We start from the raw sequence: 19,857 nt of genomic DNA, 5'->3' as shown, positions 1-19,857 counted from the left end.
TTTTAACCCCTGCTAGGGGCCGAATAAAGGGTTAAATGTGCCCCTGTAGTGCTGCTGCCGAGGCACTTTGCAGGCGCTTTGCAGGCGCTTTGGCAGCGGTGCCTATTCTTTTCAATGGGCAGGACCGATAGAGGAGCGGTGTATACACTACTCCTTTACCGATCCCAAAGATGCTGGACATTTTTTTAAAGTCCTGCCAGCGCAGCGCCCCAGTGTGAAAGCACTCGGGCTCTCATACTGGGACTGCAGCGTTTTTCAGGCACTTTACAGGCGCTATTTTTAGCCCAAAAGCGCCTGAAAAATGCCCCAGTGAGCAGGGGGTCTTAGACTTTACCTAACTGGGCAAACAATTTACATCTGATCTCCAGCTGACACCTATTAAGCAGTTATGAATAAAATCTAACCATTGTAAGCCCGCCTGCCAGTGTTGAATTGTTGTTCTCAACCCTTAAACTGCCACTTTTGCTGGACAGCTCAGTCTGTTAAAGGAAGTTGGAAAAACAAGAAACTTACTGGCTGGATCACCAGTTAATAAACTAAGTTACAGCAAAGTTGAATTACTAAAGGAACAGAAGTTGTTTACTTATCAAAGTAGAACCTATAGATTTAGTGAACCTGTGTTCACTTTGAATAACCAAATCATGTGCAAGGTAAATTAACAAAAAAACAACAACCAAAAAACGCATTTTGATAGCACTTGATTGGTTGACTTAAAGCAGTGGTGGTTAATGCACTTGACATAGGGCCCCTAAAGTGCAGCTCCTGACATCACCAAAGGGCCTCTCATAACATTCAGTAAATATAATGTTACTGAAAGCAGGCAAAGACTGCAGACATGTTACAAGAGATGGTAAGAGACTACAGACATGTTACAAGAGATGGTAAGAGACTGCAGACATGCTACAAGAGATGGTCAGAGACTGCAGGCATGCTACAAGAGATGGTCAGAGACTGCAGGCATGCTACAAGAGATGGTCAGAGACTGCAGGCATGCTTCAGGAGGCAATCATAAGCCTCGTACAATCATGAACACACATACATCCAGTCTAAAGCCCCGTACACATGATACGAAAATCAGATGGAAAAATGAATACGATTAGCTTTCTGTTTTTCGGATCATTAGTACAGTGGTTTCGACAGCCGATTTCGCTTTTTCATCAGACAAAAGCTGGATGTGCAGACTATAACATTTTTGTCTGATGTGAACTTATTGTCCAATTTTCGTTTCGTCAGAAGTGACATAATGGGGGTTATTTACTAAAGATAAATCCACTTTGCACTGCAAGTGCACTTGGAAGTAAAGTTGCTGTAGATCCGAGGGGGACATGCAAGTAAAATAAAAAAAAGCATTTTAGCTTGTACATGATTGGATGATAAAATCAGCAGAGCTTCCCCTCATTTCAGATCTACCCCTTAGATTTAGAGCGACTGCACTTCCAAGTGCCCTTGCAGTGCAAAGTGGATTTGTCTTTCGTAAATAACCCTCAATGGATACATTTTGTGAGCATGCGTAGTCTTGCTCTTATGATTTTTTTCGTATGAAAACCAAACCAATGAAACGAAAATTGGACAATGAGTTCATATGAGACAAAAATGTTATAGTCTGCACATCCAGCCTTTGTCTGATGAAAAAGGCTGTCGAAACCACCGTACTAACGATCCGAAAAACAGACAGCTCGTCTTATTAATTTTTCCATCTGATTTTCGTATCATGTGTACGGGGCTTTAGACTGGATTTATGTGTGTTAGACAGCACCTGCTTTAACTTGACTATGTGCTAAATTTCAATATAAGTGACTGTGCCTTGTTACTATCCTACAGAACTACTCATAGGTATAACATCTAAATATTATGACAAGGATATAATAGTGCTGTATCAAAAGTGGATAAACATCTGTCAATGTGAATTATGACAATTTCAAAAGTGAATAAGCTTCTTATCAATACATTTCTCCAGTGACTATAATGAAATAAAGTGCATTAGTGATATCAGTGCAAACAGAGTCTTTTCTTTGTGTTGTGCTCTGTGTACATCCTCCTGTGAGTAGTGAACGATCTGCACTCACCAAATGTGTTGGACTTAACCATACAGCATGAGGAGTCTATCGTGCTTGTGGGTCATTAATGGGGACCACTTCCCAGTGTGATATACTCTGGTGGTTCCCTCTTTATTGGTTGACCTCCGGTGATGACTCCAAGGCTCCAGGAACAAAAGAATATGTAACAGGCGATGTATAAAGATAAGAAGCTCCTCACAGAGTAAAATCCTTGGGTGATTTATAAGAAAATGGCAGCATACATAAAAAAAAACTTAAAAAAACTGTCAATATGACAGAACTGGGCGTCATCAACCATCAGCCCTACTCTTGTGCAAAATGTGAATGGTGTATCAATTGCATAGCGTGCGTTCCACTCTCCGGACTGGAAGCTGACCCTCCCACTCATCACTTCCGGCCCGGAAAGTGGAACACACGCTATGCAATTGATACAGTGTCCACATCTGTCTTTTGACACCCACTGACATCCAATCCTATCTGCTAAAACAGACGGATGAGGGTGGCAGTTGGGTGTAAACGAACAGGTGGTCTGATTTACATATGACCTCTAAGGATGAGCCGAACACTCCAGCCCCCCCCCCCCCCGTTCGGTTTGCATCCAGAACATGCGAACAGGCAAAAAATTTGTTCAAACACACGAACACTGTTAAAGTCTATGGGGCACGAACATGAATAATCAAAAGTGCTAATTTTAAAGGCTTATATGCATGCTATTGTCATAAAAAGTGTTTGGGGACCCAGGTCCTGCCCCAGGGGACATGTATCAATGCAATAAAAAGTTTTAAAAAGTATCAATGCAATAAAAAGTTTTTTAGGGAGCACTGATTTTAATAATGCTTAAAGTGAAACAATAAAAGTGTAATATTCCTTTAAATTTTGTTCCTGGGGGGCTGTCTATAGTATGCCTGTAAAGGGGCGCATGGTTACCATGTTTAGAACAGTCTGTCAGCAAAATGACATTTCTAAAGGAAAAAAGTCATTTAAAACTACTCACGGCTATAATAAATTGTCGGTCCGACAAAACACATAACAGTTCATTGTTAAAAACAGCATGGAATTTCCCCACAGGGGAACCCCAAACCAAAATTTAAAAAAAAAATGTGTGGGGGTCCCCCTAAATTCCATACCAGGCTCTTCAGGTCTGGTATGGATATTAAGGGGAACCCCACGCCAAAATTAGGAAAAAAATGGCGCGGGGCCCCCTCTCAACATCCATAGCAGACCCTTCAGGTCTGGTATGGATTTTAAGGGGAACCCCATGCCAAAATGTAAAAAAAAAAAATGGTGTTGAGTTCCTCCCAAAAATCCATACCAGACCCTTATCCGAGCACGCAACCTGACAGGCCGCAGGAAAAGAGGGGGGGGGATGAGAGAGCGACCCCCCTCCTGAACCCTACCAGACCACATGCCCTCAACATTGGGAGGGTGCTTTTGGGTAGCGGCCCACCTCAAAGCACCTTGTCCCCATGTTGATGGGGATAAGGGCCTCATCTCCACAACCCTTGCCCAGTGGTTTTGGGGGTCTGCAGGCAGGGGGCTTATCGGAATATGGAAGCCCCCTTTAACAAGGGGACACCCAGATCCCACCCCCCCATGTGAATTGGTAATGGGGTACCCCTACCATTTCACAAAAAAAGTGTCAAAAGGGTTAAAAAACACAAGAGACAGTTTTTGACAAGTCCTTTCTTAATTTGTTCTTCTTTCCTCTTCTTCTTTCTTCTGGTCTTCCTTCCGTGTTCTTCTTCTTCCTCCATATTCTTCTTCTCCATCTTCTTCTCCATCTTCTTCTTCTTCATGTTCTTCTTCCTCCGCTCTTCTTGTCCCACGTCTTGCTCTGTCCGCGTGATCCGCCTCTGTGGGAGTCTTCTGCTATGTGATGCTTCTGTTCTTCTAACACTTCTTATATAATGGTGGGAGGGACCACCCGGTAACCGCGCCCCCTTCTAACACATGGGGACTTCCCTATGGCTTTCCTCGTGTTAGAGGGGGGCGGGGTTACCCGTTTATGTAAACGGGGTGATCAAAATGATATATTTTAGGGGGATCTGGGGTCCCCTTGTTAATGACCCCTGCCCGCAGACCCCCCACAACCACCGGGCAAGGGTTGTGGGGATGAGGCCCTTCTCCCCATCAACATGGGGACAAGATGCTTTGAGGTGGGCCGCTACCCCAAATCACCCTCCCAATGTTGAGGGCATGTGGCCTGGTACGGTTCAGGGGGGGCACTCTCTCGCCCCCCTCTTTTGCTGTGGCCTGCCAGGTTGTGTGCTCGGATAAGGGTCTGGTATGGATTTTGAGGGGGACCCCCCACGCCATTTTTTTTATTTTGGCGCGGGGTTCCCCTTGATATCCATACCAGACCTGAAGGGCCAGGTTTGTAATTTAGGGGGAACCCCACGCATTTTTTTGTATGTGTATTGTCGGACCCAACAATTCATTATAGCCGCGAGTAGTTTTAAATGACTTTTTTTCCTTTAGAAATGTCATTTTGCTGTCAGACTGTTCTAAACACGGGAAACATGCACTCCTTTACATGCATACTATAGACACCCCCCAGGTTCAAAATTTAAAGGAATATTACACTTTTATTGTTTCACAAAATCACTGCTCCCGGAAAAACTGCAATTTTTAAAACTTTTTTTTGCATTGATACATGTCCTTAAACACTTTTTATGACATTACCATACATATAAACCTTTAAAATTAGCACTTTTGATTTCTCCCATAGACTTTTAAAGGGTATTCCACAGCTTTCGAATTTGCCACGAACACCCAAAACTGTTCGGCGAACAGCCAATGTTCAACTCAAACTCATGTTCGACTCGAACATAAAGCTCAACCCTACTGACCCCCCATAGCAGAAATCGGGCTGTATCTGTATTCGCTCTGCATAAGCCGTGAGGACACGGACCAGCCATCTGCCTGCTCAGCGGAGATCAATGGACAGATGGAGCTCACCCCATGTGTAAGGGGCCTAATATAAAAGCAAAAAGAGGCTTTGAGAGCTGCTCAAAAAGTTCCAAAGGGCTGCAAGTTGGGAAACAGACTTAAAGGGGGGGATTTACTAAAACCGGGGCATTCAGAATCTGGTGCAGCTGTATATAGTAACCATCAGCTTCTAACTTCAGCTTGTTCAAATAAGCTTTGACAATAAAATCTGGAAGCTGATTGGTTTCCATGCAGAGCTGAACCCGATTCTGAGTACACCCCAAAGTGTATCGGAAATCAAAACTCTTTTTGTTGCTTCCAATTGATTTGGGCTGTAGATATACATTATGGGGTGCATCTATATATATATATATATATATATATATATATATATATATATATATATATATATATATATATATATATATATATATATATACTTTGCATAGCTGTTGATCCCTTTAAACTGAAGGTAAATTTGTTCTATGCAAATGGAGCAAACTTGAATGTTTCATGGCTATATTCTCTGCAATTTGAATGTGTGAATGTGGAAAATACTGCATCGTGGCCACTAGATGGTGCTGAGGAGCATAATTATTTCTTAGCTTGTGCTGAAAATTCAACTGGTAGTGCAAATTAAAAAAGTATTATGGACAGTATTCAACTGTGCTGAACAGAATTAGATTTCCTTTGACCGATAAAACATTTCAAATATGTATAATTCACTGGAGTGTGTTTAGTGGTTTAGAATGTCAGTTGACAAATATTACATCCTAGTATTTCTAAGATAAAATATTGCTCTGTATATATACAGCACTTTATTTTTTACCAATGTATTTATGTATAAGAATCCTTGTTCACTCTTTAAACCGGAATTCTTTTTATCTCCATTTTCAGCTAGCGTGTATTAAAAGTGACATATCCACTTACAGCATAAAATGATTTACTTTCCCAATTTGCTGTAGCAATTTATTTTAATTTTTGTTCTACTTTGTCTTCAGAAAAAAAAACAATGAGCACTAAACACTGAGTAGATTAAACCCTGGAGTGTAGTCCAAAATGGTTTTATTTTAGCAATGTTTAAACAAAAAACTTAGTTTAGAAATGGATTAAAAAAAAAAGAATGGCGAGAGGCCACAAACGTCCAGAAAAGTGAGTTATCTTTCATCGAGGGTACACGCATACAAAACAAAATGCTGACCCCTTTGGCACAAGGAAATGGAATGAGAAAAAAAAAGGTGCTTTATTTAAGCCTAGCATCTGGCCAAAGGCAGTTTAAAAGTAGCAAATCCTTCTCAGTGGCAGACAATCACTTTCACCAACCTCTAAATTAACAGTTAATCCCTTCTCTTGGGGCCATAATTGGCACAGAATTGAAAGTTAAATAGCTTTAACATCTTAGTTACTGGAGGAAGTTGCAGCACAACATCAGTCATGAATATCATCTGTGAAATGAAAATGGGAAGCAGCACTAGGGAAGCTTATTCCTACGAGCCTGCACCCATTACCTTATGTAACTACAGTCTTGCCAACCAAACTAAATCTAAATTAGATCATATAATTTGATTCCCTTCATCAATATGATTCCCTAATTCCCTGATGTCCAAGGTTTTCAAGGACTGATTCAAGGATTGATGTCCCTGGATTTCAATGCTGACCATGTATTGGTTAAAATAAACCAGTCATAATTTAGACTTACCTGTATGCCTATGGATGTCCTCTACAGGTCCTTAGAAGCCTAAGGCGTTACTTTCTACCTGAAAACAAAATGTCAGGTGTGAATGCAGCCTCAAATCTGGAAGTCTTTTATATCCAATCTTTGTCACTTCCCCATAGTGCAAAAAAAAAAAGGACTGTCATTTTAAGCTAAGACCTTCCTATTGATTTGTCAGTGTGATGCTCGGCGTTGCTGGACAGTACATATTTAGGGGATAGGAGTGGTGGGTTCCCGGTTGACACAACAACAACATTAGCTCTTTGGGATTTAGGGCTCTTGGGAAGCTGTAAGATATATTTGAAGACATGTCCTCTTCCATTTAATTGGTTTAACTATTAACAAAAATGACAGGTTAATGTTGCACAAATGTCATTCTATGTGTAGCGCAACTCCCTTGATTGGTCCCAGGTTCCATTCCCTTCTGGGTCCCAAGGCAGCCAGGCACACAATACAGTGCTTTGAAAAAGTATTCAGACCCTTGAACTTTTCCAAATTTTGTCATGTTAGTTACATAAAGACACCAGTCCATCCAGTTCAACCTGAGTGAGTGTCTACAATTGTCCCTATCCATGTACATTGCACACTCAAATCGGTCGCTACCCTCAAAGATCCAACAATCCAAGGTCCCCATTCATATACTAGGGACAATTTGGGACATAAGCCAATTAACCTACCTGCATGTCTTTGGAGTATAAATATAAAATGAGTGAACAAAATCAAAATCAAAATCAAATCAATATTTGAAGTGACTACCCTTTGGCTTCAAACCAACTTCAGTTTTACACTTGCACAATGTCAGGGATTTTGTAGGATTAGAGTCAGATGTATGATTAACCAAATATACCAAGCAGGTGCTAATGATCATCAAGCAGGTTGAAACACAGTTAGTAACTGAAGCAGGAACCACTGTGGAGGCTTAAAACTGAGTGAGGAATAGCCAAACTGTGCTACTAAGGTTGAGCACAGCAAAAGGACACAAGGTAGTTAAACTGCATAATCAAGATCTCTCCCAGGCAACGATTTCAAAGCAGACTAGGGTTTTAAAATGTGCTGTTCAAGCTCTTTTGAAGAAGTGGGTAACGTTGAGTACTGTAGACGTAGTGATTAGCCAAGGAAACTTAATGTAGCAGATGAAAGACATATCATGCGTACTACTTTTTGGCATCAGAAGATGTCCAGCAGTGCCGTCAGCACAGAATTGTCGAAAACCAGTGGGACCCAGGCACACCCGTCTACTGTCTGGAGAAGTCTGGTCAGAAGTAATCTTCATGGAGGAATTGTAGCCAAAAAGCTATAACTCCGATATGGAATCAAGGTTGAGCAACTCAACTCTGTATGAAAACATAGAAATTGGGGTGCAGAATAAGTGTAAGCCTGCCCTCCTTTGCCTCCTCCCTTGTGGTCATAGGCTCTCATGTGAGCAGATACATCATTTCCGGGTCAGGGCAGGTCATGTCATCACTTCCTGTTTTCGGCTGCAAGGATTTTGCCGGTTCTCTCTCCTGGTGGTCGTGGTTCTGGTAGGTGGGCGGGTGACATCAACGGAGGTCCCGCATCGGCTGCCACCCGTCCCGCTCAGGTACCGGCCTGGGCAGGGGGGGGGGGGGGTCAGCCTAAACGCAGGGAGCATGGCGGCTCAGGGGGGGCTGTCCTGGGTGATATTTTCATGTTTTGCTATCCCCAATCGCTCCCCCCGAGTGCTGCTTCCATGGTCAAGTGCTCTTGTGATTTTGGATCCTGGGGTTGTTCAAGGGAGGATACACGTATGCATGCTCTGGGCCGTTTTCTGTTGGTAATGGTGCATCGACTCTGTGTGTGCCGTTGAGAATGCTGAGTTTTGTGTATGCAGGGCAGCGTGGCTTTGCAGGGGGGTGGGATGGGGCTGGAGGAGATTCAGGCCTTCCAGTTGGATCTTTGCAGCACAGTAACTCTGGTGGGGACAGTGGGTATTGGCTTATCTCGTTCCATTGAGGTACACCTGGATCTTCCAATGTGTGGTGCAGCATGGCTTCTTGTTGGTGTGACATTTGTTCCAGGGCTGCATGCTGCGGTTGGGGGCATTTTGGCCGTCAGTAGTGCAGTGTTATGGGGCCATGGCATCCTTGATGTAGAGCTTGGGCACCCAATGATAAGTTAAAACCATACAGGTTCTGTTTTTTCAAATGCACACTTTGGATGTTTCATGCACATAAGGGGCTCTTTCTGCTGTTCTACACTGTGATAGACATGTGGGTTCCCTGTAGTGTTTATCGTGGGAATGAGTCTGTCAGGTCCCATCATGCCGTGAGATAATTTGCACAGTGCTCCTCATTTCCTGTGCATCTCACATCAGCCTTGTCTATTTGACAGCGGCTTCCAGCCTTTTTTGGTTAAACCAGCTGTTGGTTATACCAGCTCGTCTGTGCCACATCTGACAAATCCAGGGATGGTCCTCTGTTGCCTTTTCCTAAGGCTCCCCTCTCCGCAGTTCATTACCATCCCCTTTTTTGGCCAAACAGGGTCTGGACCCTAAGCATTCTTTGGCTATTCATTCAGGATAGGAGCAGCTTCTCTGACTTTGCGCCAGGGGGTCCAGGCTATCATTATTTGGAATTTGGGTAGGTGGAGGTCGTCTTGTTTCTCTGGGTATGTCCCAGAGCCACTTTTTGTGATGTCATAAGCATTGTCAATTTGGTAGTTTGAACATTAACTCAGGGTGCAATAAATCTGTTTGTTAAGCTTTCATCCTACTGTGTTTATTTTTGCCCCCTTTTAGGCATACTGACCACGTGACCCCGGCACAACTCAGGTCAATGTTCTTTGTTGCTCTTTTGTTCCTTTTCTATACTATCCGAGGATTGACTCTGAGTACAAGTGTAAGGCTGACCACAGGTCAGCCTGTATTTGTAGGAGGAGTCAGGCTGCATAAAGCCTGCCCTCCTTTGCCTCCTCCCTTGTGGTCATAGGCTCTCATGTCCCACTCACCCATTCCCCTTTTCTTTTCCTTTTCATTTAATTTCAATTCATACTTGGGTATGCCCCCTTTTAGGCATACTGACCACGTGACCCCGGCACACCTCAGGTCAATGTTCTCTGTTGCTCTTTTGTTCCTTTCCTATACTATCCGTGGATTGACTCCAAGTACAATGGCAGCATATTTGAAATATTTGGCTGTAGGAGGAGGCAGCTCGTTTACTGAAGGGAGGTACAACAATTAATGTATGCAGGCAACAGTGAAACATGGTGGAGGTTCCTTGCAAGTTTTTGGCTGCATTTCTGCAAATGAAGTTGGGGATTTAGTCAGGATCAGTGGTGTCCTCAATGCTGAGAAATACAGGCAGATACTTATCCGGCATGCCATAATATGAGTGAGACCTGTGATTGGCCCCAAATGTATTCTACAGCAGGACAACAACCCCAAGCATATAGCCAATGAAAAACTATCTTCAGCGTAAGGAAGAACATGGAGTTCTGGAGGTCATGGTTTGGCCTCCACAGAGCCCTGATCTATTGACACTTCTATACAAAAAGTTTGCACAGTAACGAGTGTGTGTGTATATACACAGTGTATATATATATATATATATATATATATATATATATATATATTCACATTTTAATAGTTTTATTTTGCAAAAAGAACAGCATATCCTTCTCTACAAATGTGCTTTTTCCCTTATTTTAATATTGGCATGGTTGGGTAGAAGCAATTATAGTATAGCAAGTGGATTGCCTGATGGTAACTCAACCTACTATCTTTCATATGTTCATTGCAGCTGCCAAAATATATTATTTCCAAAGAGAAAGGGATGCTCTGCCAAGTTCGATCACATGAAAATCATGTAGCAGATAAGACAGTATGGGTCAAGTGACTTATCAAAAAGTACAAAGTGCCATATGAAGAGGAATTTCTTACTGAACCACTTCAGTTGGCATACATCTCTTGCCAGCCTCCAGCTTCTCCTTTTTCTGATAAGTAAACTTCGTTAACAATCATGTTGTGAATTCTGAATTAAACAACTTGAAATTGTCTCCCACTCCCTGCCTGGATAATCTCAACTTGCTTCTCTAAAGAAAATTGAGTGGCTCCTTGCTGCAGGCACAATGAAACAAGCTCCCTTGTGATATTGCTACCTTTTTATGCATAGAATTAAATGGAATGGGATTTTTTTACCCCTTAAGGGAAAGAGCAAAGCCAAAATTTACAATGTGCTGGCTATTTTAGGTTGCCACTGTGTCCACTATCAGTAATCACCAACAGCGGGTAAACAATTTTCTCGCCTTGATCTGTAATAGCTCCACTTTCAAAATGAGCTTAAAGCAAACCTGTAGTAAGAGGAATGTGCAATTGTTTGTTTTCTTCTAAGAGTTGACTAGTTGTCTCCAATACTCACCAAGTCTGACCTTGAACAAGCATGTAGATCAGAAAATCAGGTAGAAGTCAGAACTCTTGGTCCGTATATTTTGTTCAGGTCTGTGGAACAGAAAGTACTGAATAGTGAGGTCATTCGTGAATATAGAGGTCATTAATGACAGCCTACATATTCTCTCAGCGCTGTTTTCTTCTAGTAGCAACCCCTTATCCCTGTGTGGTGGATGAGGTCCACCAAAGTGGCTCAATGAGATAGTATTTTAATCTCAGGTCAGGTCCTTGGTGTATAGTGGGATGGACAACAAGCCGGGTGCCAGTCAGCTTGGTATTTTTTACCTCTAAACTCAAAACTAGGAGAGAATGTGTAGGGATGAAGATACTCAAAAAGAGCACAAAAATAAGACATGTATTCTAAAAGTCGTAGTGATAGCAATAGGCTCTTTAAGAGTAGCCTCTTAGGAGATGACCCTGTGAGAGCAGTTAGGTAGATCATTCTTAAGTTGCATGAATCTCTCTGTACTAAACTGGTTCTTCACCCTTTTAGATCAGTCAAAGGTGCCTTGATCTATGGGCAATGGGCAAGACCTAAGTCAAGAGAGTCTTTAAACACTTCCTGTACAAGCAGGACCCAAGAGGAGAGAGAATACTCTGGAATTGAGACCCAAATATTTATAATATTTCCAAACTATAGCTCTAAACAATAACCTCATGGATTGCTTGAATCAGATACATATTCATAACTCATGAAGTGTTCTTCCCACTCTAATTACTGGAACCACCTTTACAGTAACAGGCAAAAGCAATCAACCCACTGAGCACAGGGACAACTTACAGAACCTAGAAAAAGAGCACACAAAAACTCAGGTTGGATACAGCCTAGTAACAATCCAAACTAAATTTATTAGGGAAAAAACTGCATAGGGCAAGGCTCTACATTCTGAAAATGTCTTACTGTTAGTAGTTAGAAATAGGTCCCTGCAGCCATTCCAAACTTCATTCCCTGTACCAGTATGCTGTGGAGAAGAACGCTTGCTCTCTGTTGAAATTCTCCAACAAGCAATTCTCACAATCTCTGCTGACTGGAGAGCGGTGATTGAGCAAAAGACTTGTTGGACCGCTTCAGAGACCACTAATTTCACACAGATAACTACTGTCTTCATAGTAGGAGTTTCAATTTCCTCACTTTGTCTGTAGTGAAGCTCTAAGGGGTCTTAAGTGGTGAGAACGTGATTAGAAGTTTGCTTTATTGTGGGACGTATTGACAGTATTTATATAGAGTAAACACTTTAACCTCCCTGACGGCAATCCCGAGTGTGGCTCGGGGTAAATTTTCAGTACCAATAGCATTAACCCCCGAGCCACACTCGGGATTGCATTGTAGAATCCTGGCACAGGTAACTTACCTTGTCTCCAGGATCCTGCAATGTCCCCCTGCTGTATCCTTCACCGGATCTTCCACCCAATGCTCTGTGTACCGGGGCTTCGTTCCCTCCAAGCGTCGTGACGCATGGGGGTGTAGCCTGGCGGCAATTTCCAAAGGTACAAAAAAGAAAACATAACACATACAGTACACTGTAATCGTACAGATTACATTACTGTATCAAATCATTTCACATCCCTTTTGTCCCTAATGCTTTGTGCAGTGCCCTGCATGCACTTTTATATTATATATACTGTTCTTTCTGCCTGGAGACTTGAGAATGTCCATGGCATACAAAAAGTCTCCAGGCAGAAGCGGTTTTAGCGATAGTAAATTAGAACACTTGCAGAATTGAGCGATAGTGATTTGTGGGGAAATTTATTTTATTATTATTATATTATTATTTTTTATAACTATTTATAGTTATTTATTATATTATAATTTATGAAGTCGTGTTTCAAATTTTATCATACCAGGGATGTCTACTAGACTCTTGTTTGGACAGATTTAAGTGAGTTATTCCTAAGATTTACAGGCCTACAATATAAAACACCATATTTCTTTGCAAAACATTGTACTACTTCCAAAATCTGCCTGCTTTTTATTAAAACCTGCTATAGTGGTCTGTACCATTTACAAAAATGGGGGTTTATAAATACTCCCTGGTTTTTCTTTACTGAGATGAAACAGAGTTTGCAATTGGCTTTAAAATATGTGAGATAATAGTGCTGAAAATACAAAACTGATTGGGATACTGTGTTTTGCTGTTGAAACCCCTTGGGATTCCTGGCAGTCAGCTGAATAGTGTATACAATGATGATTACTTTTTGTTCTCATTTATTGTTTGTCATTTGATTTTCTGTGATTTTTATAAATGTATTTTTACAATGTTACTTTTAATTTGGAAGTGTTTAAACATAAAGCTAATAAAGGTCTCAATACATATAAGTATGCCACAAAGTCAAAGAAGAGAGTTTGAAGGTTACTTTTTATTGAATACTGATCAGGTTATGAACATTTCATGAATGTATCTCATACTAGCACGAAAATAACCTAGTATCCCACAAGGAGTCAGTATGACTGGTATATATCCATACTGAGCACTATAGTGATTTGGGTGCTTAGAGCAGACATATATAAACATATAGCAATGTAGCATATCATCGTTTCTACTAGCTGTTTGAAATTGGATTTTGATTAGTATATTCCAGATATGAAGAATGAACAATTAGGTTAGTGGTTGATACACCTCAGAGGCTTCCCACAGAAACAAAATGTATGGGGCCCATTTGACATTCTTCACTTCTTCTCAATGTTATGTGATTGTACGCTTGTCATGGTGTAGCCAACCTCAAGAAAGTCTGTCTCCATCAGGAACTTGCATGCCGTGTTCAGTAATTCTCTCGCCAGCTAGGCCAACGCCCATAAGACCAACACTACTGGAATTATTTAATATGCCAATAGAACCAGCTCTATTTAACAGCATGACAGATAAACACCTTCCTGGAGGTCTGGTCCACATTCCAAGGTGATCACCAGTGAAAAGAAGGACTTTCCCTACCTTCTGGCTCTTCCAGTACCCACTTATATTTATTATAAGGATATTTATTATCAGGAAGGGCAAAAGAAATGTTGTGATCCTTGGTACCGCAAGCTCTTGCTGGTGATTCTGGTGATCTATCTGTTTGAGGGCCAGGGATGGTCTCTGTGAACCTTTTCAAGTATACCACCAGGCCTGTCATATCTGGAGCCTTTTTTCTACATAAATATATGATGCTGTCTAACTACTGGATAATGATATCCTAATCACATCATAAGATATTTTTATCTTTACACCCCCTTGTGTGGGCCGGTAGGCGCAACCCTCTTTGGAGACTCTTTTATTTTATTCTGCAGTTTTATCACCCCTTGGTGCATGTGACAGTTATAGATCATCATTACTGTCAAGAGTGATGTATTGTATATGCTAAATGTGGTCTTGAAGAAGCGGGGGCTCCCACGGAATGCGTTGATCTACTTATCATTGAACATATACATGAACATCAATTCCTCTACCAAATACTATTTATTGTGATGCTTTGTATTGTATGTTATACAATACTATAGTTTTATGCCTCTTGGTGCTTTTTTTTAAAGAATATGTAAATTTAATACAATGTTGTACTTTTTTTTTATACATTCTATGTGCTGTGTTCTCAGAGGCATATTTAAAGTCCTGCCCTTATCTGGTTCTCCCTTTTTTCTTGATTTACACATGGGATGATGCCAATGAGAACATGATGTGAACTTTTGAATGGCATCCCACTCCCAACTTATACATATAAATAAATGAGCAAAGCATATCCCTCTATAATGTGTACTTGTCTCAATTAAGAGCACTAAGGCCGCGTACACACGGGCGGATTGTCTGCCCAACTAAGTTCGTCAGACAATCCGACAGACAGTCCGTTCAACTTTTGAATGAACGGACTTGACCACACACGATGAACAGACAGTCCGCTGAAAACTTGCGCGATGACGTGTACAGCACGTACGACGGGACTAGAAAAACAACGTCCAATACACTGCAATGCAACCTTCGGCCATGTAAATCCTTTCTGAGCATGCGCCATACTTAGTCCGTCCAACTTGCCTACACACGAGCGGACTGTCCGCTGAAACCAAGTTTGGTCGGACAAAACCAAGTTTGGACGGACAAAATTACGGAAATTCCGAAAGAGGACCAAAAGAATTAGGACAATTGAATCAAAAGCTTTTTCATGCCCAGATGTGGACTACTCATTCATTATTTATTCATCAATTAAGCAGGTAAAAGGTCTGGAGTTGATTTTAAGTGTGGTATTTGCATTTGGAATATATTGCTGTGAACCTACATCATGCGTTCCAAGGAGCTGTCCATGTAAGTGAAACAGGCCATTGTAAGGCTTCAAAAATGAAACAATTCCATCAGAGAGATGGCAGCAACATTAGGAGTGGCAAAATCAACAGTTTGGTACATTCTGAGGGAAGAAGAATGCACTGGTGAGCTCAGCAACATAAAAAGCCCTAGCCATCCACAGTAGACAACAGTGGTGGATGATTGCAGGATCCTCTCTATGGTAAAGAAAAACCCATTCACAAATCCAGACAAGTGAAAGACACTCTCCAGGAGGTGGGTGTATCATTGAAAAAGTCTACAATCAAGCGAAGACTTGAGAAAATACAGAGGGTTCAGCACAAGGTGCAAACCATTCATAAGCCTGAAGAATAGAAAAGTCAGATTAGACTTTTGGCAAAAAAATTAAAAACAAGCCTGGAAAAGCATTCTTTGGATGGATTAAACTAAGATAAATCTGTACCAGAATAATGGGAAGAAAAAAGTGTGGACAAAGCTTGGAACAGCTCATGATCCAAAGCACACAACATCCTCTGTAAAACCTTGTGGAGACAATGTGATGGCATGGGCATGCATGGCTTCCAGTGGCACTGGGTCATTGGTGTTTATTGATGATGTGACAGAACACAGAAGCAGCCGGATGAATTCTGCAGTGTTTAGAGATATATACTGTCAGCCCAGATTCAGCCAAATGCAGCAAAGTTGATTGGACGGAGCTTAAAAGTACAGATGGACAATGATCCAAAATTTCTTTTGAAGAAAAAGAAGTGGAATGTTCTGCAATGGCCCAGTCAGTTAATTTGCTGAAGGCAAAACTAAAGGCAGAAAGACCCACAAATAAAGAACAACTTGAAGACAGCTGCAGTTAGAGCCTGGCAAAGCATCAGAAAGGAGGAAACAAAGTCTTTGGCAATGTCCATGGGTTCAAGACTTCAGGCAATCATTGCCAGTAAAGGATTCACACCAAAATATAAACAATTAACATTTTATGATTATATTAATTTGTCCAATTACATTTAGGCCCCTGGAAATGGGGGGGGGGGGGGTCTGTGTATAAAAATGGTTGCAGTTTCTAAAATTTGTACTTGATATTCATGTTCAACCCCTTGAATTAAAGTCTGCACTTCAAATTAATTTGGATTGTTTAGTTTAAAAAAAAATTCTGGTGGCATACAGAGCCAAACGTATGAAAATTGTGCCTGTGTCCAAATGTATATGGACTCAACTGTAGCTTCCTGCAAGGATCCATTTGATGTTTGATCCTATCCGGTTCACTGTCAGTAATCGTTGTCTATTCTATTCATCAATAAAATACTTGAACAAGAGAAGAATACAAGATTTTTCCTGAATGGAGAAACCACAAAGCTGCTGTGCTGTAGCCCCGACTGCATGTATAAAAAAAAATTCAAGAAAGAAGCAGCAGCTACCAGTATAGCACACGGCATTTGAGGCACCTTATTGGTACCTAGTTAATGCCTAGCAAATGCTAAAAAAGTTTTTACCCACATATCAGCCTTAAAGTGATACTAAAGTTTCCTCCTCTTCTTGGCCCCACACCAACGCTCCCGGCCCCTCTCTCCTGTTGAGTGCCCCCACAGCAAGCAGTTTGCTAGGGGCGCACCTGAGTCGAAACACTGCTCTGTGTCCTTCAGATACAGCGTCGTGCCCCAGCCCCGCCCTCTCTCTCTCCTCATTGGCTCACTGACTTTGATTGACAGCAGTGGGAGCCAATTGCTGTCTCAGCCAATGAGAGAGAGTCCTGGGCAGCCAACACTCTCCTGCAACATGGCTGGATTGAGGTGGGCTCAGGTAAGTATTAGGGGGCTGAGGGGGGCTGTTGCACATAGAAGGTTATTTTATCTTATTACATAGATTGCATTAAGATAAACAAAACTTCTGACTTTAAAATTACTTTAATGTTTACAGTGCTCAATGCATGTCTTTTATACCAGCCTAAAGTTCAACTTTATACTCACTGGTCTCAAGTAAAACCTTAAAAGTTCCTAACACAATGAAGAATCTGGTTTATTTTCTATTTCAACTTGTGTGTGACTGACAGTCTGTTGTTAACTTTTTAATATTCATTATATTATTCCCATGTTGTTTTGTGCCCCCCACATTAACTAACTACATATACTTAGAATGTACATCTCAAACAGTTAATCCAGATTCTTGGACTAGCACATCTGTTTTCCTCCATTGTTGACGTACGGAGGGAAATAAATATATAAAGCTGTGTGAGGCTCTTTCTAAAACTGTATACTTTCCCCTCCTTTTCCCCTCCCATCTAAGACAAACATCTGGCTTTGTTCCGCACTCTCTTGCACATATATCCCTGACATTCAGTTTATAAAATATGCTGATGCCAACATGAACGGTCCTTAGCGACTTTTCATGAGCTATGTTGCCCTGTAACCTCCTGAGAACAAGCGATACAAAGCTAGCGGCGCAGTTGGAGTCCTGTCTGGACGGAAAGACAGATGTTGGTGGCACTACTGATAAGTTCATCCAAGTCCGAAGGAAACATCTTCAGGTTCCTGTTTTCAGGTAGGAAGCAGGACTTTGCAAACTTTTGAAAAAGTTAATGTAGTTATCGTTAACAACTTTATTGGAACCTATACTTTGTATTTCTTTTTGATTTTCAAAACTGTCAATACACAAGTAGATGTTTCATGTGTTAAACTAACAATCTGATTACTAGCTGGTATTGGAGATCTTACTGAACACTTCTAGTGGTTACATTTTCGACTTCAGATCCAAATGAGACAAGCTGGCACATATTGAAACAGTTCTGCTTATTTTCTTTGCTTGGCTTATTCGCTAATCTGTAAACTATTGGTTATTTAAAGAAGCACTCAGATCTCCTGCTCCTAAAGCCACCATTAGAACCTTAGTGGAAATGTAAGTGCCGGGACTGTAAATAGTTGTCTTAGAGCTTGCTCATGTCAAAAGCAATTGAAAGCGCATGCAGTATTTTGAGACTGTAGATAATTGTCTTAGTGCTTGCTCATGCCAAAAGCAAGTAAAAAAACATGCAGCATTGTGTGTGTGCTGCTATTTGTTTTTAGGCCCACTTGCTGTGCCATTTAGATGATTTGAATGTGCCCAAACTCACAACATGCAGATGTTTTCAAAATTCACTAAACTCTAAAATTAATTTTGCATGATTCTGGTGAGAATGAGCCCCACTGACAGTAATGTATCATGCAGTCTGTCTGCATTAGCTAATTGCAAGAATATGCATTTGGTGTGAAATTCCTTATCTCATTTTTTTTCCAGATCGGAGCTTCAGAAAGCATTGAAGCCAAAGCATCACCATGGCATCAAGGGAATTAATGTTCTTAAAGCATAGGAAAGCAATGGCAGCCCCATGCTTTTCTCATGAAAGAATCATAGTAGGCAAAGGCAAGGGAAGTGTAGTGAAATGATTTATGATTGGCTGATAAGGAATACCTCCCTCCTTTACTCGTTTTGTTATATTATTGCCTTTTTTTTTCTCTTGTAGGATTACACTAGCATTGAAAGGGTTACTACTGAAATCAGAGCGGCCAATCTTCTTAGTTTCCATTGATTGCTTGTGCTAATGCTATTTATAGTTTATTTTCACTGGCATATTCTTTCACTAAATGTGCAGGCTAGGGAAGAATGGGCATCCTTCATTGTCGTGCTTCCTTCTTTGGCTGGTGTTTAAATATGAATATTTTGTGTATAAGTACTGTCCTCCTCCAAATGCAACATGTATAGTGTCCTGCCACAGGAAGTTCCGTGAGTCCCTGCATGCCTAGTAAATGAGCTCAGCACACTTGGCAGTGACACTTGTTTATCTGTATTGTTGTTGTTGCCTGAGATGAATCCCAGTGTTCTTGGGAATTTTAGGAGAATCAATTGTTATCAATATCCTTAACGTGCCAGTCTATCCATAACACTTTCGTTTTGAGTAGAATCACCCAGAGGCTTCTGTGTTAATCTGATCAAGTGATCCAGTGGCTTCTTACATCTATTGGCAGTGGCAATCTACACCTGACCCCCTGGTATTTGAACACTGTTGACATTTTTTTTTTTTGCTCAACAAATAAAAAAAGACCGAAAATGTTGAAAAAAAAGTTTTTCTTTGTTTCTGTTATAAAATGTAAATAAACAATGTTTTCTCCTTCACTGACCGGCACTGATGAGGCTGCACTAATGGGCACTGATAAAGTAGCACTGATAGGCACTGATGAAGTGGCACCAATGAGTTGGCACCGATGAGGTGGCACTGATGGGCACTAATGGTGGACACTGATAGGTGGCACTGATGGGCACTGACAAATGGCACTGATGGGCACTGATAGGCTGCACTGATGGGTACTTATGGGTGGCACTGATGAGTGTCACCGGTGGGTGCTGATTGGCTCTGATAAGTGGGCACCGATGGGCATGAATTGGCACTGAAAGGTGGCAATGATGGACACTGATGGATGTTACTGATGGGCACTGATAGATGGCACTGCTGGGCATCACTGATGAGGA

The 19,857-nt window shown here is 41.3% G+C and overlaps 1 protein-coding gene across 5 annotated transcripts in view; it reads left to right on the top strand.

Moving 5' to 3' along the window:
* Positions 1-19,857, top strand: part of PDE1B (phosphodiesterase 1B) — a 513,717-nt gene that overhangs the window by 258,280 nt on the left and 235,580 nt on the right. The window contains exon 1 of one of the 5 annotated variants that reach the window (XM_077483775.1): positions 17,621-17,895. The exons of the other annotated variants lie outside the window; for them this stretch is intronic. Coding sequence (XP_077339901.1) covers positions 17,750-17,895 — 146 coding nt within the window. The 5' untranslated portion in view covers positions 17,621-17,749. Of the gene's footprint in view, positions 1-17,620; positions 17,896-19,857 lie in introns of those variants that run through there. 5 annotated transcript variants of the gene reach the window in all.

The sequence above is a fragment of the Lithobates pipiens genome, unplaced genomic scaffold (assembly GCF_037356315.1).
Source record: "Lithobates pipiens isolate NorthernLeopardFrog02 unplaced genomic scaffold, aLitPip1_a1.2 Scaffold_16, whole genome shotgun sequence".
Lineage (NCBI taxonomy): Eukaryota > Metazoa > Chordata > Amphibia > Anura > Ranidae > Lithobates > Lithobates pipiens.
Note: the sequence above shows the minus strand (reverse complement) of the source record. Positions and strands in the feature narration are given on the sequence as shown.